At 52.7% G+C, this 25,478-nt stretch overlaps 3 protein-coding genes across 5 annotated transcripts; all 3 read left to right on the forward strand.

The window, feature by feature from the left end:
- The first annotated feature begins 333 nt into the window (after positions 1 to 333).
- Positions 334 to 4,201, forward strand: SIGMAR1 (sigma non-opioid intracellular receptor 1). Of its 2 annotated transcripts, XM_023203290.2 has the most exons (4): positions 334 to 1,711; positions 1,838 to 2,038; positions 2,168 to 2,260; positions 3,076 to 4,201. In XM_023203290.2, exons 1-4 carry the CDS (start codon positions 1,561 to 1,563, stop codon positions 3,300 to 3,302), a joined length of 672 nt encoding a protein of 223 aa, XP_023059058.1. In that variant the 5' UTR covers positions 334 to 1,560; the 3' UTR covers positions 3,303 to 4,201. The 2 variants fall into 2 exon arrangements, with proteins under 2 accessions (XP_023059058.1, XP_023059059.1); XM_023203291.1 differs by lacking the exon at positions 334 to 1,711 and having other exon boundaries at positions 1,940 to 1,991.
- Positions 4,202 to 9,839: 5,638 nt separating this feature from the next.
- On the forward strand, positions 9,840 to 18,363 carry ARID3C (AT-rich interaction domain 3C). The gene is made up of 8 exons (XM_023203292.1): positions 9,840 to 9,971; positions 10,807 to 11,196; positions 13,079 to 13,151; positions 14,866 to 15,049; positions 15,200 to 15,489; positions 16,398 to 16,580; positions 16,818 to 16,907; positions 17,369 to 18,363. The coding sequence occupies exons 2-8, from the start codon at positions 10,879 to 10,881 to the stop codon at positions 17,467 to 17,469; spliced, it is 1,239 nt and encodes a 412-aa protein (XP_023059060.1). The 5' UTR covers positions 9,840 to 9,971; positions 10,807 to 10,878; the 3' UTR covers positions 17,470 to 18,363.
- Positions 18,364 to 18,408: 45 nt separating this feature from the next.
- DCTN3 (dynactin subunit 3) lies at positions 18,409 to 25,428 on the forward strand. 2 transcript variants are annotated; one of them, XM_023203296.1, is made up of 7 exons: positions 18,409 to 18,558; positions 20,198 to 20,282; positions 20,983 to 21,069; positions 22,843 to 22,926; positions 24,198 to 24,256; positions 24,869 to 24,928; positions 25,099 to 25,428. In XM_023203296.1, exons 1-7 carry the CDS (start codon positions 18,463 to 18,465, stop codon positions 25,186 to 25,188), a joined length of 561 nt encoding a protein of 186 aa, XP_023059064.1. In that variant the 5' UTR covers positions 18,409 to 18,462; the 3' UTR covers positions 25,189 to 25,428. The 2 variants fall into 2 exon arrangements, with proteins under 2 accessions (XP_023059064.1, XP_023059063.1); XM_023203295.2 differs by having other exon boundaries at positions 18,420 to 18,558; positions 20,171 to 20,282.
- Positions 25,429 to 25,478: the final 50 nt, after the last annotated feature.

A 25,478-nucleotide genomic window follows, 5' to 3' on the forward strand; every position in this document is an offset into this window, starting at 1 on the left:
AGGTACTCTCTTCCAGTTCTTTTGTGTTTTATATATATAACCATCACGTAAAATGCTCATCATGTGGGGCACTAACTGCTTTACAAATATTAACCCATCTAATCTCATCACAATGAAGATATGTACTATGAGGTAGGTACTTTTGTCCATTCCATTTTACAGGTGAGAAAACTAAGTTACAGAGATTTTAAGTAACCTGCCCAAGATCAGACAACTAGTAGGTAGCAGGACCAGGCTTTGAACTCAGGCAGTCCAGCTCCAGAGTTTATTTCTTAATCACTGCACAATGCTGCCTCTTTTCTCTTTTGTTTCTTTTCCTTTTTGCTTTCTTCTTCCTCTGCCTACCCTTTGCTTTTGGTGATCTCCAGGGCTCTGTCTTTAGCCTTATCTTACTCTATTCTCTCTCCCTGTGAGAGTTTATCAATTCTTAGAGGTTTTCTGTAGACTCCCCAGTGAGATCTCTAAGCTGGGGAGTGGGACCATTGTTTCTACCCATATCCCTAATGGTCACTACAGAACTTGGCACATACAAGTGCCAACAAAATATCTGAATGAATGACAACTCCCAGCTCTACCTCCAGACTGGAGCTGAGCTTCCAGACCTGGACACTCAACTGCCCACTAGACATGCAAAGGATGTTAGCCAAATAAGGGGAAAGTGGGGATAGGGTAAAGGGGGAAAGAGTATTCCAGGAAGAAGAGATCAAGCCCTACCAACTTCATTTCCAGAGTTGTTAAGCTCATTTCTTTCTTCCATCTCCACTGACACAGACCTTCCCTCTTACCTGGCCCATGCTCATGGTCTCCCTGACTCATCTTGCTCCCCTCCACTCGGCAGTCCTGTGCCACTCGGTGGCAAAATCTAATCCCCTTCCTCCCCTGCTGATAACCCTCAGCTGGTTTACAAGGCCTCCTCTCACATTTTGTGCTGCATAACAGAGAAGGAATCGTAGGCCCCTGAAGACCCCAAGCTGTCGCTCCTCGGGGACCTTTGCTCTAGGGGCCGGTCCCTGCGAACTGGCGTGCCCCTTCTGCGCGCTCTTAAAGACACAGTTCAGGTGTCACCGCCTCTGGAATGCCCACCCTAGGGCTCCCAGCTTGAACTGCCTCCCCTCCCCTTCAGTCCCAGTAAAGGCGGGCCCTAACAATCGTTGAGTCCCAGAAGGCTCCACTTCCGGGTTCGTCTGCTTCAACCAGCCAGTGAACTCGGGCGAGCCAGTCCATTCTGGGTCTCGCTACCCCCACCCCTATCCGTATGTAGAGTGGCGCTAGGTCAGACCTCGCCTGAAGACCCTGCCATCTGCAGCTGGGCGACTTAGCCCCGCCCCCTCGCCTCCCTTGCGCGGCGCCGCACCACTCCTCCGTGCTCCCCCCGAGGAAATGGTTCGACCGAAGGGGCGGTGCCAAGGTGACTGGCCGCTCCGATTGGTCAGGGCGAGCCGTACCACGGCGGTGGCGGGGGAGTGCTTCGTGGGCAGCCGGCGGGCTCCGAGGCGGTGAGTGCAAAGCCTCACGCCCCGGCTAGCTCTTGCGTTGCGCCGTGCTAGGCCGCCCGCCGGGATGCAGTGGGCCGTGGGCCGGCGGTGGGCGTGGGCCGCGCTGCTCCTGGCTGTCGCAGCGGTGCTGACCCAGGTCGTCTGGCTCTGGCTGGGTACGCAGAGCTTCGTCTTCCAGCGCGAAGAGATAGCGCAGTTGGCGCGGCAGTACGCTGGTGAGCGGGCAGAGGGCGGGGAGGGGAGCGGCCGGCCCGGGAGCGGAGCCTAGGGTTCCGAAGGCGCCATCCCCGGACCCAGGACCGGTGCCGGCCCTGACTCTGCCGCCCCTCTGCCTCCGCCAGGGCTGGACCACGAGCTGGCCTTCTCTCGGCTGATCGTGGAGCTGCGGCGGCTGCACCCAGGCCACGTGCTGCCCGACGAGGAGCTGCAGTGGGTGTTCGTGAATGCGGGCGGCTGGATGGGCGCCATGTGCCTTCTGCATGCCTCGCTGTCCGAGTATGTGCTGCTCTTCGGCACCGCCCTAGGCTCCCGCGGACACTCGGGTCAGTGCTAGCGGCGGGCCGGACTGGGAGGCTGGGGTTGTAGAGGGGCCCATGCCCTCCTTTCTGATGTTTGGCTGGGCCGTGCGATGGCGCGAATACCCTGATAGTGTCCATGCGATTGTCACTCAGGGCGCTACTGGGCTGAGATCTCGGATACCATCATCTCTGGCACCTTCCACCAGTGGAGAGAGGGCACCACCAAAAGTGAGGTCTTCTACCCAGGTGGGTAAGAAGGCTCTGTCAGAGAAGTGGGTGTCTTCACGCGGGGGGTGCCCACAATTGCGGGGAGCATGGCATGGAAAAGGAGTGTGTTGGGGGTCCCTCCTCATGGTTCCCTTCCTCCACCCTCCCATAAGCCACAGGTGATTGGTTGGGGCAGAGCTGAGGGACTCTTGCTTTCCTCTGTCACGGGGGAAACAAAACATAACAACTTCCTGTTAAACATGTCTGATTTTTATCTGCCCAGGCACAATTTTGCCCAGACAGTAGTCCAACAACTGTTGGGGAGACAGTGGGTAATCAGAAATGCTCTCAATACTCCAAAAGACAATACAGAGAGTTATCTTTTTTTTTTTTAAATAGTGAAACAATTTGCTTAAGAAATAGAGCATTGAACTTCCCAGTATATTTGAGGTTGGGTGTATGCATCGCAGGCGTGGTGGTTAAACAGCTACACTTTTCAGGTAAAGCCTCACAAGTCCTGGAACTACCCCTTTCCTAGCTACAAGCCCAGCCCAGGTTTAGCTAAATTTCTGCTTGTCTCGAGTGAGGCTTAGGAGTGCAAACTTCCATACAGTGGGCCCATGGCCAAGCGAGGTAGCCATCTATGGCTTCCCCCAAGAGAGGACATGGGTCAGATGATGCCACAGAACATTTAGGAGTAGCCGTATGGGCCAGCCCGGTGAGGTAGGGCCTTTTGTTTTTCTGAGGCTCCCTCTCCATTCCCCACCCCGAGTTAGTCCATGGGCCAGGAAAGCAGCAGCCATGTAAGGGCAAGGCAGAGCTGGCTCTTCACTTGGGTGCTCCCTGTCCCCCAGGGGAGACGGTAGTGCACGGGCCTGGTGAGGCAACAGCTGTGGAGTGGGGGCCAAACACATGGATGGTGGAGTACGGCCGGGGTGTCATCCCATCCACCCTGGCCTTCGCGCTGGCCGACACTGTCTTCAGCACCCAGGACTTCCTCACCCTCTTCTATACTCTTCGCTCCTATGCTCGGGGCCTCCGGCTTGAGCTCACCACCTACCTCTTCGGCCAGGACCCTTGACCAGCCAGGCCTGAAGGAAGACCTGTGGATGGACAGGAGCGGGCAGGCCCGCACATATCCACTTGCTGGAGCCCATGTTTACAGACAGGGATATACTCACACCATGCAGATCCTGAGTTCCTGCTGTATGAGCAGGGATATCCATGCTTATGTATCCAAACACAGAGAACCATGGGAACAAATGAGACACATATAGATACTGAGACCTGTGTGTACAGCAGGACCATGCACTCACACCCATCTGGATAGGGAGCCCCTGGTATACCAAGGGAGCCAGTTGTGTTCAAACACACACATCACAAGCTTGACTCACTAACTCAGGCCTTTCCAGAGCTCCACAGCTTCCCACCCCCTCCCCACCAAACTGGGGTTCTGAAGTTAAGGATGGGGGAGGGTATTATACTGCCTCAGTCTGACTCCTCAACCCAGCAGCAATTTGAGGGCATGAGGGGGAAGAGGAGCTGCCTTTTGGAGGCCCCCTTCACCCGCAGCTATGATGCCCTTCCCCTTCTCCCCTGTCCTCACCATATGCCTTATCCCCATTCTACTCCCCTGCTATGCAAGTGCCCCTGTGGCTTGTCCCCAACCCCCTCAGCAACCAAGCTCAGCTGGGGAACCAGAGTAATGTGAAGAATGCTTGAAGTCAGCATCTTCCATTCCAGAAAGGCCCCCATTCTTCCTTTGGGGATATGATGCAGAAGCTGGTTTCAGCCCAGGACCCGCCACTAAGGAGGGGATCTAGACAGGTGGGCCTAATTCCAAGGGGGCCTTCCTGGCCTGGAGAAGGCCTTTTACACACACACAACACACACACACACAACACAGTTTTCAGACAGCCCCTGCTGCATTCTCTGTCCATCTGTCTGTTTCTGTTAATAAAGATTTGTTGATCTGTTCCATCTTTTTGTGTGTCTGAGCAGCCGGAAAAAGCCTCTGACTCCTGGGGACCTCAGGAAGATCTCTCTCTTGCTGTGTGATTCATGGTTTTTTTTTTTTTTTTTTTTTTTTAAGAGATGGGGTCTCTTCTGTTGCCCAGGCTGGAGTGCAGTGGCACAGCGACATGATCATAGCTCCCTGCAGCCTTGAACTCGTGGTCCCAAACAATCTTCCTGCCTTAGCCTTATGAGTAGCTGGGACTATAGGCAAATGCCACCATGCCTGGTTAGCTTTTTAAATTTTTTTTAGAGACGGGGTCTTGCTATGTTGCCTCAGCTGATCTCCAGCTCCTGGCCTCAAGTGATCTTCCCTCAGTCTCCAGAGTAACTGGGATAACAGAAACAAGCCACTGTGCCTGACAAGACAGTGGCTTTTGACTAGTAGGTACTATATACTTGAGTGTGCCTTAGAATCACCTAAGACACTCTTTGAGTCAGTAGTTCAGACTATTGAACTCCATTGCCAGAGATCAGCCTGTTCAATGATTCTCTCCAACACAGCTGTGAATGCCACAACTTGAGAAATTCAGGGCAGGGTGACCTGGAGTGTGTCTTGGCCTTACCTCTGCTGGTGCAATTCTGGGAACAGTCCTAAGAATCTTCCCCTGGATGGCCACAGGGTGGCAGTGTGCATCCACTTTTTAGCTGAAAGGCATAGTTGTTCTCAGTTGGCTTTTTTGGTGGGCTCCCAGCGTGGTGTCTGCCCCCACCCAGAACAGGAGTTCCTCCAGTCTATGGTCTACCTTCTCCAGGACTCACCACTAATGTGGAGACTCCCACAGTGAAAGGCAGGCACACTACCTGGCAGTTTGTGAGGTAGGTAGGGCCAGGATTCAGGTAAGGCAAGAGAGGTGCCTAAAGTGCATTCATTCCCAAAGACCCTGCTCTTGCCTTAACTTCTGCATCCTACACACCAAGTATGCCTCACCCTCATCCTGGCCTTGTTCTGAGGGTAAGGCATAGATCACTCCTGCTTCTCAGGATTCCTGGTGTTTTAAAAACGGAAGAAACATTGTTATAAAAATTAGATATTTTAAGATTTTAATGAACACAAATCTGAAAGACTATATGTATAACTGCTATATGTATAACTTTCTAAATTAGAAACAACATGAAAAGTCAATTTGTGACTGAATGTGGAGTCCAGGTAAGTTGGCCATCCTGACCCCGACTCTTCACCCCCATTACAACTGCGTCAGGCATAGTAGGCTCTGGCTGGCTCCTCTCCATTGACCCCAGGTTGCAAAGCCATGCCTCCTTGGGGGATTCCTACTCTAACCCAGCTCTGCCTCTAGGCTCAGAGTCCACATGTCAGGGATGACCCAGCTTGCCCTGTCATTCCTCCCAAACGTCCACAAAGGACTAGGCTCCCAGGCCCCTCCTAATCTCTGCTGCTAAATCTGTTGGTCGTTTCATAATTCTCAGCTTTCATTTGACACAGGTAATCACTCTGAAGGCACTCTTAGCTTCTGGGACACTACTCTTCCTTAATTGCCTCCTTTACTGGATTTTTTTTTTTTTTTTTTTTTTTTTTTTTTGAAGTAGAGACAGAGTTTCACCACATTGGCCAGGCTGGTCTCAAACTCCTGACCTCAAGTGATCTGCCCGCTTGGCCTTACAAAGTGCTGGGATTACAGGTGGTAGCCACTGCACCCAGCTACTGGATTCCTATCTCCTCATTCTCTGACTTTCTTGGGCTTAGTCCTCAAACCTCTTCTCTGTTTACACCCCTTCCCAGGTGATTCTGTGACTTTACCATCTATATATCTTGACTTCTAAATTTTTGTCTCAGCCTAAATCTCTTCCCTGAGCACCGGAGTTGGAAATCTTACTGCCTTCATCTCTACTCAACATCTCCACCTGGCTGTCTAATAGGTATCTCAGATTTGAGATATCCAAAACAAACCAAATTCTTTCCCAGCCCCACACCACCACCATCTTGTAGTCTTTATTCTCTGAATTAAGGGCACCTACATTTACCCAGCCGCCCAGAGTCATTTTGGACACGTCTGTTTCACGTCCCAGATCCGATCCATCATCAAATACTGTTTTTGTCTGCAGAATATATCCAGACTCTAACCATGTCTTCTCACCTCCACTGCCCCCACCCTGGTCTAAGACACCATCATCTGTTGCCTGTAGACGATTGCAGTGGTCCCTTAACTGATTACACATGCATCCTGTGTGGAGGGTTCTCCTTGCAGCAGCCAGTCAGACTTTCACTCTCTGCCGAGACATATCCAATGGCTTTCCATCTCATTCTGTCCTTTCACTCCTTACAAGGGCCTACTCCAAGGCCCATGTTTCCTCTGATCAGACATTGCAACCACTCACCCCTTCAGCCCCCCTATTCCGACCCAGCGGCCTCCTTGCTTTTCTTTCAACACATCAAGCAAAATTCTGTCCCAGGATATTTGCACCTGCTATTCTGACCGCAGTGCTCATCCCTAGGTATCCATGTAGCCATAGCTCTCTTCCTCCCCTCCTTCAATTCCTGCTCACTGAGTTCTTCAACACTTATATAATATTATCTCTTGCATGGTGATTTTAAATATCTTCACAAAATTTTTGATGCTCTGTCCTTCAAGAGGTGAAGCCTAAATTCCTTCCCCTTGAGTGGGCTAGACTCAATTAGGTACTTTCACAAATAATGTGGCAGACATAACAGTGTGTGACTTCTAGGAAAAGGCCATAAAAAGCATTGCTGCCTAAAGAGTCTCTCTCGGATCATTCTGGGGGAAACCAACTGCCATGTTGAGAGGACATACAACCAATCCTATGGAGAGGCCCACATTGCAGGGAAACAGGCCCCCTGCCAAGGGCCATGCAAGTGAGCCATCTTGGAAGTAGATCCTCCAGTCCCAGTCAAACCTTCAGATGACTGCAGCCCTGGCCAACCTTTTTACTACAGCACCTTAGAGGACAATGAGTCAGAACCATCCAGACCCACAGAATTGTGAGAAAATGTTTTTTGTTTTAAGCTGCTAAATTATGGGGTGAATTGTCACACAGCAATAGGTAACTAATGCCCCCCTTCTATTCCCCCCAACCCAGCTACATTTTTCTCCATGGTACTTATCACTATCTGACACACTGTATATTTCCCCCACTTAGAATTGTACCATTATAATAAGGACTTTGTTTTATTTGCTCCTGTGTCCAACAGTGCCTGGCAAAAAAAAAAAAAAGGTAATAAATATGTGTTGGATGAATGAAGCATGGGTCTCTGAAGGTCTAGGTCTGTCTCTGGTCTCTGTGAGGTATAGGACCGGACTGTGGGTGTGAGAGGCAGCCTTTCCTTTTCACAAAGAGAGATAAGCCAAGTCCCAGTCAAGCATGTTCCTTCCCCTCAGCCCTTCCCAGTTGTAGCCCTCCTGGCCCAGACCCCAAAAGTGGATTAACTTCACTTGATTGATTTGGGAGCTGGGGGAGTGACTGCCCAGTCCCTTGCCCGTCAACTCAAACCCTACAAAGCACTCTCCAAACACTCAGAACTGGAATTTCCCCAAGCCAATTCCTACCTTTCCAGGAAGACTCTGACCACCTACCTTTGTCCATGCGCCTTCTCTGAGCAGCCAGAGGAAGTTGTGGTGGGGGAAAGGGAGCAAGCAGGGCACAAGAGTTCTGTGGATCGCTACCCTCTGCTCTCCAGTCTTCCAGTAGACTTCTGGGGCATGTCTGTCTGCCTGGCACATTCACTGATTCTCCCCTCCCAGCATCAGGGAGGATTGGGCAGAGGAGGAGGCTTGGCTCTGCCTCAGGATATTCGCACCAAACAAAGCCATGGGGGAGGAGGCATCAGTACCAACAGGAGCTTCTGGAGGCTGGGGGGTTCTGATGGGCTCAGAGGTCTGAAATCTGAGGTGGAGGACACTGGGGCAGCCAAAGGTATGAATGGGGCTGAGCCTCAGCATGGCCAGGAATGGGCCATAGGGAACCAGGACTTAGTGCTGCAGTAGGAGCTGGGCATAGAAGGGTGCAGAGAAGGGTGGTGGCTGGAGGCGGGGAGAGCAGGGAGGAGGCACCCACCATGGGATCCTGGTCAGAAGAGCTGGTGGTTTGAGCCAGAGCAAGCTGAGGCTGACAGAAGTGGACTGATTGGGGGAGGACAAGGGAGGAGGGAGGACACAAAGGTCACATCAGGATTCCTGCCTTCTGGGTGTGAGGTCAGAAGACAGTCCCTGGTGCCACAGTTTCATACCTATGCAGGTGTCACCCCTACAGACATCTGCTGTTCACGTACACACTTGGCATCACCTCACCTCGCTTTGGTAGGTGGTCCCCTTGGGCACAGGAAGAAATAGGAAGTATGAGGATGCCTGGGAGGAGTGGGGTTCAGGCTGTTCAGAGCAGAAATTCTGAGAAGCCTGCCACTCAGAACCCCCAAATAAGGAACGTCATTTCAGCATCTTGGGAATAGTTCGGGAGGGCGCAAAGCAGTGGGCTGAGGGGGTCTGGAGATACACATGTGGGAGTCAGGCACACATGGGTGGAGAATGTGTGTGAACATGGGCGAAGTGCTGCTCACTGTTGAAACAAACCTATGATAAGTACCAGAGGTTCATTACACTATTCACTTGTCTGTGTTTCAAAATTTTCATAATACAGGCTGAGCACGGTAGCTCACGCCTGTATTCCCAGTACTTTGGGTGGCTGAGGTGGGTGGATCACTTGAGGTCAGGAGTTCAAGACCAGCCTAGCCAAAATGGTGAAACCCCATCTCTACTAAAAAGAGAAAAATTAGCCGGGCCTGGTGTTGGGTGCCTGTAATCCCAGCTAATCCCAGCTATTCAGGAGGCTGAGGCAGGAGAATCACTTGAACCTGGGAGGCAGAGGCTGCAGTGAGCCCAGATTGTGCCACTGCACTCCGGCCTGGGTGACAGAGTAACACTCTGTCTCAAAAAAAAAGAAAAAGAAAAGAAAATGTCCCTAATAGAATATCAAAAGAGACAAAAGCTGTGTGTGGCTGTGTATCTGCATGCGGTGAGTGTGCAGTCAGCTTAAAGACCTCTGAGTGTATGTGAGTGCATCCTTGTGGGTCCACCACCGTGTGCATGCATGTGTGCAAACCGCAGCATGCCTGCAGTTGGGGACAGCGGGTGGGCAGGGCAGGGGTGGTCAAGGCAAGGGGAGAAGCTTCTATTCTGACCAGACCCTCCAGCACACCCAAGCATCTTGCAGAGGGATTCCCCTCCTGATCGCAGCCTGCCCAGGCCATTGGCACTGTGGTGACCACGTCACCGAACGTGTGAGACTAGGCAGCTGTGCGCCAGAACTTGTGACAAGGTGTGTTGGTGTGTGGACGCGGCTGTTTGTGTGTGGAAGCCCAGTGTTGAGTGTGGGTGTCGGGGCACGACTTGTGAGGCTGGGCGGGGCTCTGGTCCAGAGTCCGGTGGCGGTGGAGCCCTCACTTTCGCACGATTCCCCTGCAGCTCTCCAGCGCCCCCTGCCCCCGAAGTTGGCTGGAAGGAAGGTGGGAGACACCTGTTGGGTGGCTGAGAGCGGCAGAGCCCACAGGGGCCTCTCCCCATGCGCCCCGCCCGCCCTGTCCCGCTCGGATCCCGCCCCCGCGGCCGCCGCAAGCAACGCGGCGAGTGAGCGCACAGCTGCCAGAGGAGCGCAGGGCGGCGGGAGCGCACCGCGGGGACCCAGCCGAGGCCAGGGCCGCCAGGGAGGCGGGCAGAGCAAAGGCAGCGCCGTGGAGACGCCGGGGGCAGCGGGCCACGCCAGGCAGGTGAGTGCGGCCGCGGGGCCCCCGGAGCGAGGGAGCGGGGCGTCGCGACTCCGCCGCCTTCTGCCCATCCGGTCCCGTGCCCGTTCCAGGCTCTGCCCCACCGCCCTCCATCCCCGCGACTCCTTGGTCCCTGTCCTCTGCCCCTCTCTCCGGCTGTTTTCCCCGTCCTGTCTCTGTCGGTCCCTCTCTATTTCACTATCTCTTTCTAATTTCTCTTTTCTGTCTGCTTCCTGCTGTCTTGGTCTTTTCCTGTCTCTCAACACCTGCCTCACTATTTGTCTATCTCCGCCTCTGTCTCTCCGTTTCTGTCCGTCTCTGAGTTACCTGTCACTTAGGTCTTTTATCTCTTGCTCCTCTACCTCTCTTACCCTCCCTGTCTCTCTACCCAATATTCTATCTCTCTCCATCTCTGTCTCTCTACCCTATCTCTGCCTGATATTTCTGCCTCTCTGCATCTTGGTCCCTCTCAGTCTCTGTGTCACCCCACTTCTTTCTCTCCTTGTCACCCTGTTCCATCTCTATTTTCACATCTCCCTGTCATTGTCTCTGTGGGACATCCCCCCTTCTCCTTTTCTTTCTCTCTCCCTCCTTTCACCATTTCTCGATGTCTCTTGGTCCCTGTCACCCTCTCTGATCTGCTCACTCTTCCAGTCTTCAGTCAATGGCCATTTCTGATTCCCGGGGTCTGGTCCTGTTTCTGTTCACCTCTGGGAAAGCCATCTTTCTGCCTCTTTCCTTGTGACCCCTGCACTTCCCTGAATCCATGACCACCTCCCCCTGTGTTGGGGGCTATGGGGGCAGCAGGGCCCAGCACCCATAATTCCCTCCCCCACAGGCGGCCCTTTCCTCGGGGTCCCGCCTGGTACCAGGGCCCCCCTCAGCTGGGGGACTACGCCTGGAAGCTGTCATGGAGGCCCTGCAGAAGCAGCAGGCAGCTCGACTGGCCCAGGGGGTGGGGCCATTGGCCCCTGCACGCTCGCTGCTGCCACCCGGGCCTCCCCTGCCTGACCACCGGACCCTACAGGCCCCTGAGGGGGCCTTGGGGGAGGTTGGGGCTGAGGAAGAGGAAGATGCTGAAGAAGATGAGGAGGAGGGGGAGGAAGCCAGGGCAGAGGAGGAGGCAGCTGAGGAGAGCCATCCAGGAGCCCAGGGCCCCAGCTCACCTTCTAGCCAGCCCCCTGGACTCCATCCCCACGAGTGGACCTACGAGGAACAATTCAAGCAGGTAGGACCTACGCCCTCGATGTCCGGCCCTCTCCCCTATCTCCCTCTTCTGGCGAAAGCGGAGCCAGGTGATTAGCAGCCCACCCAACCCCACCACTCTCTGCAAGATGAAAAGAGACACAGAGACACGGAGACCTAGAGAAAGAGGGAAGATTGGACGATAGTGACAGGGAGGGAAAGACAGATGCCTGGCTAATTTTTTAAAATTTCTTTTGTAAAGACAGGGTCTCCTTGTATTGCCCAGGCTGGTCTCGAACTCTTGAGCTCAAGTGATCCTCCCACCTCAGCTTCCCAAAGTGCTGAGATTATAGGCATGAGCCACCATGCCCAGCCAGGTGTAGGGAAGGTAGTCTGGGGACTGGGGATTCCTACCTACCACCCTACCTACCTTCTCACACATCAAGTCACAAGGTCATATTCCAGGGACCAGTGGGGGTGTCCCAGTTGCTTCCTCTGTCTTCGGAAGCAGAATGGAGGTTATCACTCCCTTGGCGGGTTGATACACCTCTCCTTTCTTTCCTGTCACATCCCCCTAACCCCGGCCTCATGCAAGTCTTCTCCCTGGCCTGAGTTCCACGGATGATAGTTCCCAGCCTGTGATAGCCACTACAGCCGCAGTATGACTATAGGGCTCCTCTGCAACTCAGAATGACAAGACTTCATTCGCAGGGCCTTAATCTGAGGTTCTTTCTCCCTGGAGAACCCCTCTGGGTGTTATTCTAAGGACACTACTCAAAGCTGTCACTATGAAGGTGTTACACAGGGCTGTGACTCCAGGTGTGCCATTCTGGTGGTGTTAACTTGTAGGATGTTGGTCTGGGTATATTCTAAAAGTGTCAATCTGTGAGTAGTACTCTGGCATTGGTGTAAAACTGAGTGTTACTCAGGGCTCTGTTCTGGATATATGGCTCTAGAGACTGTTTCTCCTAGGTATAATTCTAGGGGTTATTACTTGGAGAGTGTATGTATTATTTGTGGATATCCATCTAAGACTTAGGGCTCAGTTTTTGTGGGAATGTGGCTCTAAAGGTGGATCTGGGGCTTATTACTCATGGGTATTTTGCTTGTTTTTTATTCTGAGGATTCTTATGGGGATGGTGTGATGGAATATTATCTATAGGTGTTACTCCAGGACTGTTACTCTGGGTCAGTGACTCTAGGGGTGGTTCCCTTGGCTGATATTCGGGAGTTGATACAGGAAGTGGGACTCCAGATTACCAGGAAGAGTTGAGCTGGTCTGTGGATCCTTCAAACTCTGACCCCACAGGGCCACTGCCTCTATAGCAGCTTCCGTAGTAGGCAGGGTAACTGCCTCTAAAAGGAAATCAGACCAGAAGATGAGATGAAGGGCACTGGGTGTCAACCCAGGAGCTTCTGAGCATCACCCTGCCTGAGGAGTGGGTTAGAAGCATCTCTGCCATTCACTCACCCCCAGCCCTGGCATACAGGGATGTGAACAGCATGAAGTCCTTGCATGAATGAATCAGAGCATCAGATATGTTTGTCTCCTCAGTCTGGAATACAACCCCAGCCTAGCTTCCTTCCTGGGGCTCTAAATTTCCCATGAGGGTGGGGGAAGACTGGGCCCCAGAGGGCAGGCTGAGCCTCCAAGCTCCATCCTGTTCCTCTCTTCCCTTACTCCCTAGGTGGGTGGTTTGAACAGCCTAGGGCACCACTACCAGTACCAGTCTCTGTATGTACTAGAAAAAGGCACCCCTGCCTGCCCCTAGGCGGAGAGAGCCTAATGCTAATGCCAGGGAGTCCACATTGAGATCCTACTGACTCCTTCAGCTAGGGACCCTTGTTCAGGGTACAACCTGAATTGGGGTCTAGGGAGGGAGGGGGGTCAGCAGAGCTGTAGAATGACCCCAATCCTTCCCCAGCTGTATGAGCTCGATGCAGACCCCAAGAGGAAGGAATTCCTGGATGACCTGTTTAGCTTCATGCAAAAGAGGGGTGAGTCGCATGACGTGGGGGAAGGGCCCTAGAATTGCCCCCTTACCAGGTTTGAGGAAACCCGGTTGGGTTCTCCCTGCAGAGGCCTGAGCTTGGCAGCACCTGTCCTTTGGGCCCTCAATAGTGTCTTTAACCTCTGACCCTGCCCCCCTCCTCCCCAGGATTAATTAGCAGCCAGTCCACTGGCAGGTTAATGAGTGTGGGATCAATTGGGAGGGTGGGAGGGGGAACTGATGGGAGGCTGGCCTGGGGTGGGAGGGTCCCAGAATCAGAGGGCTGAAAATGCCTTGGTTCTCTGTCTAGGGTCCTTCCTCCAGTCATGTCTTTCCTGTTTTCCCTTGATTAAGGTAGGGTGCACCTCATGTGCTCTACAGCAGGAAGGACTAGGATTAGAGGGGAGGAAGGACTCCCCAAGGGGTGGGCTGGGGACTATGTGAGTTGAGGCTGTGCAGGAGGAGAAATTCTTTTCCAGGAATGTCAGAGCTGGAGGAGAACGCAAGAAGGGTCTAGGAGGGCATCAGGGTGGGCGGCAGTCCATCACTTCAGCTTCTCCCCAGATTCATGGGAGGGAACACTGACTCATTATCTCTCTCTACAAAGCTAATTACCTCACTCAGAGCGCAACCTGATAAGCCGCTAATCAACCGGCCGCCCCTCCCCCCCCCCCCCCCCTTTTTAGTGCAGCTGCTGGCCCACTTCCCGCCCCCGGCCCTCGCCCTAGCCCCAGCACCCATTTCGGGTCCCTTGCTTCCCTGGGACCCTCAGTAGGGCCTTAAGTCCTTTTGGTTCCCAGGGAGGCCCATTCTGGTTCCAGTGTCCCCTCTCTGGCCCTTCCTCGAGGCCTCCCCTCCACTGGCGTAGAGGGTGTGAACCGATCCCAGCATTGCCTGCCCGCCCCTCCCCACTAGCTCTGCCTCCCTTCGGTCCCTGCCTCCCACCGCTCCAGCTACAGGGGGAGGGGGTCCCGCGGGGCCGATAATTTTCCCCCATTAATCAGGCCGCAGCTAATTGTTCGGGTCCAAAGGCGCGGCGGAAGGGGACGGGATCGGTAAGGAATTAACTGGGGCCCATCGCTCAGCGCAGACAGGCCCCTTTGTCAGGACTGGCCGGCGGGGGCAGCGCGGGCTGCGGAGTCGGCGGGCCGAGGCGGGAGCTGATTCTTCTCCCGCCCGTCATCCCCCAGCCTTGGGCAGCCACCCGGGGGCTGCTGCTTAGGGGAGGCCGGCTCTTCAGCACTGTCCGGAAGTCCTTCCTGCGGTCTACCCCAGGGGACAGCAAACTAAAGTTTGCAGGCCAAACCCAGCTGCCTGCAAGATAAGAATGGTTTTTACTTATTTAAATAGTTGGGGGACAAAATTAAAAGATGAATAACATCTCCAGACTGGTGAAATTCGAATTTCAGAGTCTATATTATTGGAACACAGCCACATCCATTCCTTTAGGTATTCTCTATGGCCGCCTTTAGGCTACAATGACAACGTTGAGTAGTTGTGACAGAGATCATTTAGCCATCTGGCCTTTTACAGAACTTTGCCCACCCCTGTGCTAGTCTCCTGTCCTTCCTGCTAAAATAGAGGCCCTGGGGTTCCGTGGGCTCCGCCCAAGTCTCCCTCTTTCCCGCGCTCCCCGAGGCTCCCGCCCTGTATCAGTCCCCGGGGATGCTGTAGACAGGGTCTTACTCTCAGTGTCCTGACTGCAGCCCGCTCCCCACCAGGGACGCCAGTGAACCGCGTGCCCATCATGGCGAAGCAGGTGCTGGACCTGTACGCTCTGTTTCGTCTGGTGACCGCCAAGGGCGGCCTGGTGGAAGTCATCAACCGCAAAGTGTGGCGGGAAGTCACGCGCGGCCTCAGCCTACCCACCACCATCACCTCGGCCGCCTTCACTCTACGCACCCAGTGAGGCCAGGGGCGCTAGCGGAAGGGAGGGGGGCACGGGGTCGGGCTGGGGCGGGGAGGGGAGGGTCCCCGGGCGGGCGTCCGGGTGTGGGACTTGACCAGCTGGGCCCAGACACTCCCACACACTCACCGCCCGCTGTCCGCCCCTAGGTACATGAAGTACCTGTACCCGTACGAGTGCGCGACTCGAGCACTCAGCTCCCCAGGGGAGCTCCAGGCCGCCATAGACAGCAATCGGCGCGAAGGCCGTCGCCAGGCTTACACCGCTACTCCGCTCTTCGGCTTGGCAGGGCCGCCCCCTCGGGGCGCTCTGGGCCCAGCCTTGGGTCCGGGCCCCGCCCCTCGGGCGACCCCATCCAGCCCCGGCCCCGCCCAGGGTTCCGCCTCCGGCGTGCCAGCGCACGCATGCGCTCATTTGAGTCCAAGCCCTATTAAGAAAGGTGCGAGGGGAGAATGGTGGAGGTTTAAGGGTCTCTGAGAATGGTGGAGGTTTAAGGGTCTCTGAGGTTTAGGTGGGCGCTAAGATATAGCAACCATTAAAATGTGGGGACTGAGGTCTGGGAGCGGTAAGGTCTGACGGGCCTCTGAAGTTTGGGGGTCACAAAGGTTTAGGGGTCCTGAGGTTTGCGGTCAAATGAACGCTCTGGGGTATGGGTTACTGAGGTGTGGGGGCTGAAGTTCAGGAAAAGGCCCCCTTTTTTTTTTTTTGAGACGGAGTCTCGTTCCGTCGCCCAGGCTGGAGTGCAGTGGCGCGATCTCAGCTCACCGCAACCTCCGCCTCCCAGGTTCAAACGATTCTCCTGCCTCAGCCTCCCGAGTAGCTGGGACTACAGGCGCCCGCCACCACGCCCGGCTAATTTTTTTTTTTTTTTTTTTGTATTTTTTTGTATTTTTAGTAGAGATGGGGTTTCACCGTGTTAGCCAGGACGGTCTCCATCTCCTGACCACGTGATCCGCTCGCCTGGGCCTCCCAAAGTGTTGGGATTACAGGTTGAGCCACCGCGCCCAGCCAGGAAAAGGTCCTTTAATCACAGCAGCTCCATTCCACACCTGTCCACCCAGTGCTCCTATTTGCATATAGTTTGTGCCTCTTGTGACCTGGATTATTTAATAACCAACAGTCAAAAATAACCCCCAAATTCTCTAGACATGTACATTGATCCTTTGGGCTCTAGAGAAAAGCTTCAGCGCTTCCAGACTGAGGCTCTGGATGGGAAGATAGATCGAATGAAGGATGAGAGATTGGTACATGAGCTTGAGTTACCTCTTTTGGTCCCAGGCCTGGGGGAGAACCAAATGCAGAGATGGGTTAGTTTGGCCAGGGGAGCTGAATAACCTGTTCTTCCAGAGGAGAGTGGAATTCCAACCCCTTGCCTGGCACTGCCTGTGGGCCTGGCATTGGGACCTACACGGGAGAAACTGGCACCAGAGGAGCCCCCAGAAAAGAGAGCTGTGCTGATGGGGCCCATGGACCCACCTCGACCTGGCATGCCCCCCAGTTTCCCGCCCCATGGCAAGGTTCCCCTGAGGGGTGAGGAGGGGCTTGTTGTGAGGGGGCTTCGGGACTGTACACTGAGGGAGGATTGACCCATCACCTGATAGGTGTTAGAGACGGGGCAGACAGATTCCTTTATAGACAATTGTGTGAGTATACGTGTGGGCCTGAAGTGGAATAGGGGCTGTCTACAGGGATGGAGGGGGGAAATTCTATTAATAAGTCTGAAGTCTGATTCTCCAAAATGTGATTCCTCTGCCCCCTCCTGGACAGAAGAGCGGCTGGATGGGCCTCTTAATCTGGCAGGCAGTGGCATCAGCAGTATCAACATGGCTCTAGAGATCAACGGGGTGGTCTACACTGGTATGGGTACTACAGGCTGTCTACACTGGCATGGGGTCAGGGGTATTTAGGCTGGCATGGGGATTTTAGACTTCCTCTACTAGCATGAAGTTCAGGGATATCTAAACTTGCATGGGTAACGTGGGGTTCAGGGGATTGCTAGACTGGCATGGGTTAAAGGGGGTGTCTACATGGCATGGGATCCAAGGCATGACCTCTCTGGCATGAGTACCAGGGGATGTCTGCCTTGTCATGGGCCTATGTATCAGCATAAATATTATTGTTTACCTGTTTGAGGGTATCTACATTAGCAATGGAGTCTCTTGCTGACCCAAGGAGCTTGTCCTCATTGGTTTGTGGCAGGGGTACGTGTGTAGTGTTCTAGCAACCAGAACACTTACTTTTGTTCCCCTCTTCTGTTTCCATATCCTACCCCCTCCTGCTTGTTTTTGCCCTCTACCGTCTCCTCACCCCTTTGCCAGGTGTCCTCTTTGCCCGCCGCCAGCCTGTGCCAGCTTCCCAGGGTCCAACCAACCCTGCACCCCCACCCTCTACAGGGCCCCCTTCCAGCACCTTCCCCTGAGAGGTCCTACTTGAAACTAAGAGTCCCAGCCCCATTGCTGAGTGGGGAGGAGCCTCCCTGCTTTGATTCTTTCCGGCTGCCCACTCTGGGACCCAGCCCTGGGAGGGGACCACACCTCCCATGCCACATAGACTTAAAATCAAAGTTTCTTTTGATGTTACACCTACCTCACTGTAAAGGGAGGGTACCTCCTCCCCACCCAATTCCAGCAGCATCTACTAAAGTGTTCTTCCTCCAGTAACCACCATCATCTCCTCATGTGTCCCTTCTGTCAATGTCATCTCTAGAACCCTACCCCATTGAGTCAGCCTTGCTTCTCTTCAGGAGCCAAGTGAAAGGTTGGGTTGGGGTACTGTGAAAGAGACATCCCTCAGGTCACATCTAGACAATAAAGCTGCGATCCCTCCCTCTCTGATGCCTCCTTTCTTGTTTGGGTATGGGAGGTGGGGAGGAATGATGTGGAACATGGGCTGCCTTGGGCCAGGGGCTTTCAGAGGGGAAGGCAGAATAGCAAAGTTCTGTGAGAATAGAAGAGCTCCGTCTCTTGAATCAGACAACCTGAGTCCAAGTCCCATTTCTGTCCCTATAGTGCTGGGTGACCTGGGGCAAGTTACTTAATCAACTTAACTTTAGAAGACTCCAAAAGTTTATGGTAACTCAGGGAGCCTCCTAATGATGTATCTATGGGAATGGACCTACCCTGGAACACGTGCAAACTCAGGGAATGGCGTGGGGAAAGCTCTTTGGCACCTGAAAAGCAAAGGTTGTCTTGACAACCAGGCGCTGGAAGCCGGGGAGGGCTGGTACAGAGCCGTTGCCAAGGTAATCAGCTTTTCACAGCTCCAAGCAGTAAATTCGGGTACTGAAGGTCTGAATCATGGCGTCACTTCCTGCATAAAGGGCCGTTCGTGCACTCGGATTGGCTAGCCTTCCTATTTGGACGGACGTCCCACCCTCTGGCCGTTTCCCGGCTGAAGTGAGTCGGTAGTAGCGATGGCGGGTCTGACTGACGTGCAGCGGCTGCAGGCCCGAGTGGAAGAGCTGGAGCGCTGGGTGTACGGGCCGGGCGGGGCGCGCGGCTCGCGGAAGGTGAGTAGTTTGGTCCGGTGGTCCCTTTCTGGAGCAGAGCAAGAGCGGTCCACTTCCCGGCCCTCGGGATGCAACCGCTCCAGTCCTGTTCTCCGCAGCCCGGCCTTTGAAATAACAAAGGTCCGGAACCTCCCAGAGCTGATTGGACCCTCGGGGTCCATTGTCATCGGGGGCTCTGCGGGTGGTTAAGCCAGCCTGAGAGTGGGCTCAGTACCTACTGTGGCTGAGACTCCCCCCTTGCCCTCGCGGGCTGTAGTTGGGGAGACCTGACACACTCGAGAAGCTGACTAATGAGAGTTTCAATAAAAGCTAAAGTCCACGATAGGAAGGCCTGTCATGGAGCCCTGCGTAATTAATTGCTAAATGAATTGTGCAGGAAGAGGTTCATGGGACCCCTGAGGAGGCAGAGCAGAGGTGGATAAGGAAAGCTCCAAAGGGTGAGAGGTGAGGTCTGAAAGGACCAGGATTAGGAAGGGAAGAGATTGGGTACTGGGTGTTCAGATGTGGACTAGCACTGCTTTGTACCAGTGACAGAATTTTGACAACTACAAAGCTCAGGTGCCCTCTCCTCACCTTTCTGCTATGGGAAGACCTTTTACTGAAGAACTTCTAATTGCGTGTCAGGCATGTCCTGGAGCTAAGTGCGTCCAAGGTAATGATGTCTGTTTGTACACTAAATGAGGAATTAGTTGTCACTAGCAGACCGTGCTCCCATTTCAGAACTAACTTCTCAAACATTCTCTTCCTTTGGGATCAATGACACTGACCCTCCTGGTTTTCCTTCTATCTCTTAACTACTGCTTCTCAGTGTTATTTGCCTCCTCCCTGGCATTCCTCATCCTCTACTCTAAAATCTGGGTGAGTGCAGTCACTTCCTTAGTCTCCTCCTCTATTTGACCCTTTAATATTGGGATTCCTTACATTCTACCCCTAAACATTAGGTAGGCTTACTCGCTTCCGTGGTGTCAATTACTATTTACATGTCAATATGTCTCAAATGTATATCTCTGGTCCAGATTTCTGTTCTCAGAACCAGACTTTCATGTCCAGTTGTCTACTGGATTTTTCCGCTTGGATATCCAATCGTCATCTCAAACTCAATCTGTATGCTCTTAACTGTACTGTTTTTCTCCCCTAAGCTGATTCTCTTCTGTATTCCCTAAGTCAGTGATTGTACCATCATTGGGATCCCAGTTGTTTGGACTCTTCCATCTCTCACACTAAATTTGATGTGGAGGGGATAGGGCTAGAGGTAGGCCAGCCAATCTAGAGGTCATGAAGGCTTGAATGAGGATGCTTGCATTTCTCATGCCCAAACTCAGGGCTTAGGAACCAGAAAATATATTGTGTATACTATATATTCCGTAGACTCTAAAATAGTTCGTTATCTTCCCCATCAGACTTGAAACTCCCCAAGGAGTACATGATTCTCTCTCTCCACTTTGAGGATTCCTGGAAGGTGGGGCTGCAATTCTTTTAATATTAGAGAAGGGAGGCCAACCTAGATTACTGGGATTCAGGTTTGACAGTCTAGGAGAATGAGGGTTCTTCAGCTCTTCCAAGCCTTGAGCCAGGTAGTATATCTTGGAATTAACCACCACTTCCCTTACAGGTGGCTGACGGCCTGGTCAAGGTACAGGTGGCTGACGGCCTGGTCAAGGTACAGGTGGCTTTGGGGAACATTGCCAGCAAGAGGGAGAGGGTGAAGATTCTCTACAAAAAGAGTAAGTGCTTCCATGATGTGCCTGCCTGCCTGACATCCTATCCCTAGGCTTCCTGGGACCCGGCCCTAGCCTTTTAGTTCATTAAGTCACTGGAATAGCCCTTTGGGGATCGAAAGATTATGAGGACATTTACCTGCACCCAATTCAATTGGTAAATTGGGGTGTGCGTTTCTACCTTGTGGCTAAACTTCAAGCCCATGACAATGTCCTAAGTTATGAGATAAGAGCTCTACCTGAAAGCTTCTCTTGGTGAAGGAGGGTAAAAAGGATATGGGATTTCCCAGGCAAGGTTAAGAGGCAGGAAACAAATTAGACACTGAGAGCCTGGTTATGTCAGAGCTAGTAACCTGCTTAGTAACTAGAAATTAGACAAAGCTCTGGCTTGTCTTGGTGACATCTAGGAGAAAAGAGGCCTTCTACCCTTGATAAGGATAGGTCAGTGAGAATGCTGAGGGCCCAGAGTGGTGGTGGCAATTGTGTTTTCATCTCTGAAGCTTGATGTCAGAAGAGACCTCAAGAGAAGAGAATGGAGAGATAGGGAAGTGGGGATAGGGAGCCTGGTGGAGCCCTGCTCAAGCACCACTGTTGGGTGCTCCTCATTGAAGGCTCTCCTCAAGGCTGACCACTTGTCAAACATCCTTCGTAAGGCAGTGTTCTACTGCCCAACCCTATTCCATTTCCCATCTCGCTACTTTTCTAGTTGAAGATCTGATCAAGTACCTGGATCCTGAGTACATTGACCGCATTGCCATACCTGATGCTTCTAAGCTGCAGTTCATCTTAGCAGGTAATGCTGGACTACATGTGTACATGCATCTGAGGATATGGGTCGTCGGGGAGGTTAAGCACAGAGATGGCCTCCCCGTCCAGTCTTCTAATGGATACAACCCCTGGATGCTGCTCTCTGGAATTGTGGCCTGGTTTTGGGTTGAGGATCCAGTGAATCCTCTAGTAGACATTGAGTACCATATACCTCTGGGCCAGCTGCAGGCCATGGTGCCAGCCACAGTGGGAGCTAGTCCAATGTTCTATCAATAGCCTGCCTCTAGGATTTTCCTTCAGAACCTTCCTCACTTCTGCTCACTAGACAGAGGAGCTTCTAGGAAAGGGTAGGGGCAGAGAGCATTGCCATTAAAGAAAAGAGAGAGTACTGGCATGGGTTTCAACATCTTTCTTTCATGTGAGAAAGCTCTTTAGTTTCAGAGTTCTAGGCAGGAACTATTACCTTGGCAATGTCTGCTAATCAGTCAGCCATTCTATAAGCTAGGGTTTTCTGAGCTTCGTTATTCATCCAAAAGATGTATAATGATCATCTACTCTGATTCAGGTTTTTTCCTAGATGAGGAGGCATACACTGGTGAACCAGAAAGTCCCTGCCCTCATGTGTACAGCCAGAGCTAGGGGAGACAGGGTCTCTGCTTCAAGGATGTGAGCTTATAACCCAGATGGGAGATCAGTCTCCCAGGAGACTGATAAGTGCAGTGCAGCACTGAGGACTGGGTAAGGATGGGCCACTCCTGCTAAAAGGGCCGTCAGAGTTCCCAAAGGGCTCTTGATCAATTGCCATGATTCAAGCACCAAGTTTAGATATTCTTCTGCACTGACTCTTGAGTCCAGCCTCTCCATCCCTCCCTGTGGCACTGCCTCAGGAATTGTGCATCCACTTGCACATGAATGGTTGCACAGTCTCCTAAATCATACTCTCGACCCTAATCTTTCCCTTCCTGCACGTGGTTCAGTCTCACCCTCACAAAAACATGTTTCCAACATGTCACTTGGCCTACTTTGGAACCTCAGTGTCTTCTGCCTTTTTAGGATAAATTCCTAATTCCATAGTCTGCCATTCACAACCTTTCAGTCTGCCGGGTCTACCCTCCCATCCAATTCTGCTTCCTGTGCTCTCCCTGCTCCAGTTCAGCTAATTGAATTCTTTCTCGTCTACTAATTGACAAGCATTCCTGCCTCTAAGCATTTGCACATAACAGTCTTCTCTCTCGAATAACCTTCCCACTCTATGGATTTCAGTGCATTAAAATCCCCTGTGCATATAGGGCCTAGTCCAGATCCTGCTCTCCTCACTAGACTCTTCCATTACTGTCCCAGCAATCCTCCAGCATATAATTGTCTATGCCTCTGAGAGCCCCTGAGCAGAACCTGCCTGGCATAGTCTGCCAATATCTCCTCTTTTAGACCTTCCCAGGGACCCTTGGGTGTGGGGATCCAAGTCTGAAGTACTTTGTATCCTGTGGCATAAGAGGTGCTCCCTGAGTTTGTTGATAGGAGGCTAGAAGAAGAGGCTTTAAAGTTAAACCTTGGAGAAAGGTGGGACTTGGAGAAATTGAGAGGCTCCTTAGGCTCAGATGGGTCAGACCTGAGGCATCCAGGAGAGTTGGGGGCAGGATGGAAATGTGTACCTAGAGAAGGGGGTAGTGGACAGAGTCACTGTCCAAAGCTCTAGGACCTAGCCATCTCCCTTGCCAGGTCCTCAGGCCCTTACATGGGCTGAGTAGCAATGCCCAGGTTTGCTTCACTGCAACTATCTTGTCCATTTTTGCTTTAGAGGAGCAGTTTATCCTCTCCCAGGTTGCACTCCTGGAGCAGGTGAATGCCTTGGTGCCCATGCTGGACAGTGCTCACATCAAAGGTATCTCTCTGGGGTTGTAGCTTCCCTACTCTGGTTGGGGAGGTAGGTGGATGGATGGGCAGGACTTTCCTGTGTTTTGGGTTGTGTGGATTCGGGCTGGGTCTGTTCCTTATCTTTTTTTCTTTTTCTTTTTTTTTTTGGACAGAGTCTTACTCTGTCACCCAGGCTGGAGTGCAGTGGCATGATCTTGACTCACTGCAACCTCTGCCTCCTGGTTCAAACAAACTTCCCACCTCAGCCTCCCAAGCAGCTAGGATTACAGGTGTGTGCCACCACACCCAGCTATTTTTAGTAGAGATGGGGTTTCACCATGTTGGCCAGGCTGGTCTCAAACTCCTGGCCCCATGTGATCCACCCGCCTCGGCTTCCCAGAGTGCTGGGATTATAGGTGTGAGCTACTGTGCCTGGCCTGTTCCTTATCTTTATCCTCACCCTGAGGTACTTGCCACATCCATGAATTAAAATTACCATGGTAGAGAGCCTAGTTTTAGGACCTCAGACAATTTGGGCCTGAGAACACTAGCCTAAGCTCTAGCAGTCCCCAGCTCTGAGAATTCCTTCTACCTTCTACCTACCCCCAAGCATCTCTCCTTCAAGGTGCTGCAGAACCCAGATTTTACTATCAGAGTCTCTGCCAGGTCCATGAATGTATGTGAATTCTTTCTGCTGCACTGCTGAGAGCAGTCCCTGGGCCTGGACTTTGACAAGCAGACAGTGGCTTTAATTGAATCCAGATATCCATCTTGTCTGTCTCTGGAGGTATTTTTCCCAGCTCCCCCTCCCTACTCCTGATCAGCTGCCTGCTGAATATCTGACAGCCTTCAGCTTTGAGCCCAGCATGGTGGCCAACCCTCGGGCTGTTGGATTCCAGCTTAGGTACCTGGCATCCATCTTCAGGCTCCCTGTTCCCTAGACCAGGCAGACCTGGCCCCGCTGGGCTGAAAGCAAAGGGACAGGTCCTTTGATAGCCAAAGCTCTCTTTACCTGGTCCTGCTTATAGCACTGGGGTGGTGGTAGGGAGCAACACTGGGAACCCCAAGGTTTTGTCTTCTCCTTGGGACATGTATCTTCCCCTTCCCTATGGGTCCTGGAGTAAGACTGGAGTGGGCAGGGAGCCCCACCGCCACCTCCAGCTGCAGCGGTCAATGAAGTCTGGCGTTTGTTTAGCTTCTCCACTCAATACTCTAATCCTGCCAAAGACCTAATAGACTATTGAGCAGTCCCGGGGGAGGGCACAAGCATCATCCAGCAGTGTGCGTTGTGTTTTACAGCCGTTCCTGAGCATGCCGCCCGCCTGCAGCACTTGGCCCAGATCCACATTCAGCAGCAGGTATGGGAGGGGAGAGGACTAGAAGGGAATATAGAAGTGGCACAGCACCTCATCCCCACTCATGCCACCTGGGGAAGCAGCTTCAGGCCCTTCTGTTGTAAGCTCAGAAGAAACTTTGAGGTTTATCCTTTATCTTGCATATGCCCCAGGGAGGTAAAGGGACTTGCCTAGGTTCATGTCCAAACCTTCTGCCTCCCAGAGCAGGACTTTATTGAGACACCATAAGGTTGAGGCTGGGAGGTACCCAAGAATTCCTGGGGATTGTATGTCCTTGACTGTGGGTAGAGGAGCTCTTTTTTCACTATTCCCAGGCCCTAGTGTAAAGTTCAAAGAGAGTTCAGAAATAAGGACAGAAGAAGAGGAGACATATACTAGGGGGAATGTTTACTTAATGTATGGCCACTCCCTTTCCCATCAGTCTTTGGACTGCTGTTAGGGCGCCCATCCTGGAGCCTGCAAGTGCTCCCATAGCCATTTGCTCCTTTGGCTTTGGGGTTAAGCATCATCTTTTTTAGGCTCCATGGGGAATGGGAGTCCCTGATAAGGCAGGAAGTTTAGTGGAAGATGTGGGCCTTGCCAAGCTCCTTTCTGTGCTACACTTTGGCCCTACAGGACCAGTGTATGGAGATTACTGAGGAGTCCAAGGCTCTCCTGGAGGAATACAACAAGACTGTATCCTTTCTGCTCAACTAGGACCCTAATGGGTGCTGTCCCTAAGCCCTGTCCTTTTGTTCCGCCTCTAGCGCTCTCTCATCCTATCCCATCCACCTATGTTTGCCTGCTCCCCACTTTCCATGCACTTCCTCACTCAGACTCCTATTCTCACCTTGACCTACAACCAGACAATGCTTCTATCCAAGCAATTTGTGCAGTGGGATGAGCTACTTTGCCAGCTAGAGGCCGCCAAGCAAGTGAAGCCAGCAGAGGAATGACAGCTGCACCCCATCCCAAGGTGGGCCTGGGCAGTCAGGCTCCAGGGCCCTATGCCAACCTGTCTTTGTTACAAGGCAGAGGAAGCTTTGTATTTATTGGATTCAAGGCCCACCTCTCTACTCAGGTGGAGCTCTAAAGTTGGAGGTCAGGTTACCTGAGGTTTGCAATTTGCAACACCCCCCCCCCCCCCCCCATCAGTGTTCTTATTCCAGTGACAATAAACCATAGAGATGACTGGAGGAGTGTGCTAGCTTCTTGGTCTAGGATGGGGGTGGTGGGAGGCAGAAGT

Source organism: Piliocolobus tephrosceles, chromosome 14, assembly GCF_002776525.5.
Source record: "Piliocolobus tephrosceles isolate RC106 chromosome 14, ASM277652v3, whole genome shotgun sequence".
Lineage (NCBI taxonomy): Eukaryota > Metazoa > Chordata > Mammalia > Primates > Cercopithecidae > Piliocolobus > Piliocolobus tephrosceles.

Excerpts from the sequence above, each read along its gene's own strand:
- SIGMAR1 (XM_023203290.2), top strand. The coding sequence starts at position 1,561 with ATGCAGTGGGCCGTGGGCCGGCGGTGGGCGTGGGCCGCGCTGCTCCTG. Across the intron at positions 1,712-1,837 it reads GTTGGCGCGGCAGTACGCTG|GGCTGGACCACGAGCTGGCC; the intron begins GTGAGCGGGCAG and ends TGCCTCCGCCAG. Across the intron at positions 2,261-3,075 it reads AAGTGAGGTCTTCTACCCAG|GGGAGACGGTAGTGCACGGG; the intron begins GTGGGTAAGAAG and ends CCTGTCCCCCAG.
- ARID3C (XM_023203292.1), top strand. The coding sequence starts at position 10,879 with ATGGAGGCCCTGCAGAAGCAGCAGGCAGCTCGACTGGCCCAGGGGGTG. Across the intron at positions 13,152-14,865 it reads TAGCTTCATGCAAAAGAGGG|GGACGCCAGTGAACCGCGTG; the intron begins GTGAGTCGCATG and ends GCTCCCCACCAG. Across the intron at positions 16,908-17,368 it reads CAACGGGGTGGTCTACACTG|GTGTCCTCTTTGCCCGCCGC; the intron begins GTATGGGTACTA and ends CCCCTTTGCCAG.
- DCTN3 (XM_023203295.2), top strand. The coding sequence starts at position 18,463 with ATGGCGGGTCTGACTGACGTGCAGCGGCTGCAGGCCCGAGTGGAAGAG. Across the intron at positions 20,283-20,982 it reads GAAGATTCTCTACAAAAAGA|TTGAAGATCTGATCAAGTAC; the intron begins GTAAGTGCTTCC and ends CTACTTTTCTAG. Across the intron at positions 24,929-25,098 it reads TGGAGGAATACAACAAGACT|ACAATGCTTCTATCCAAGCA; the intron begins GTATCCTTTCTG and ends ACCTACAACCAG.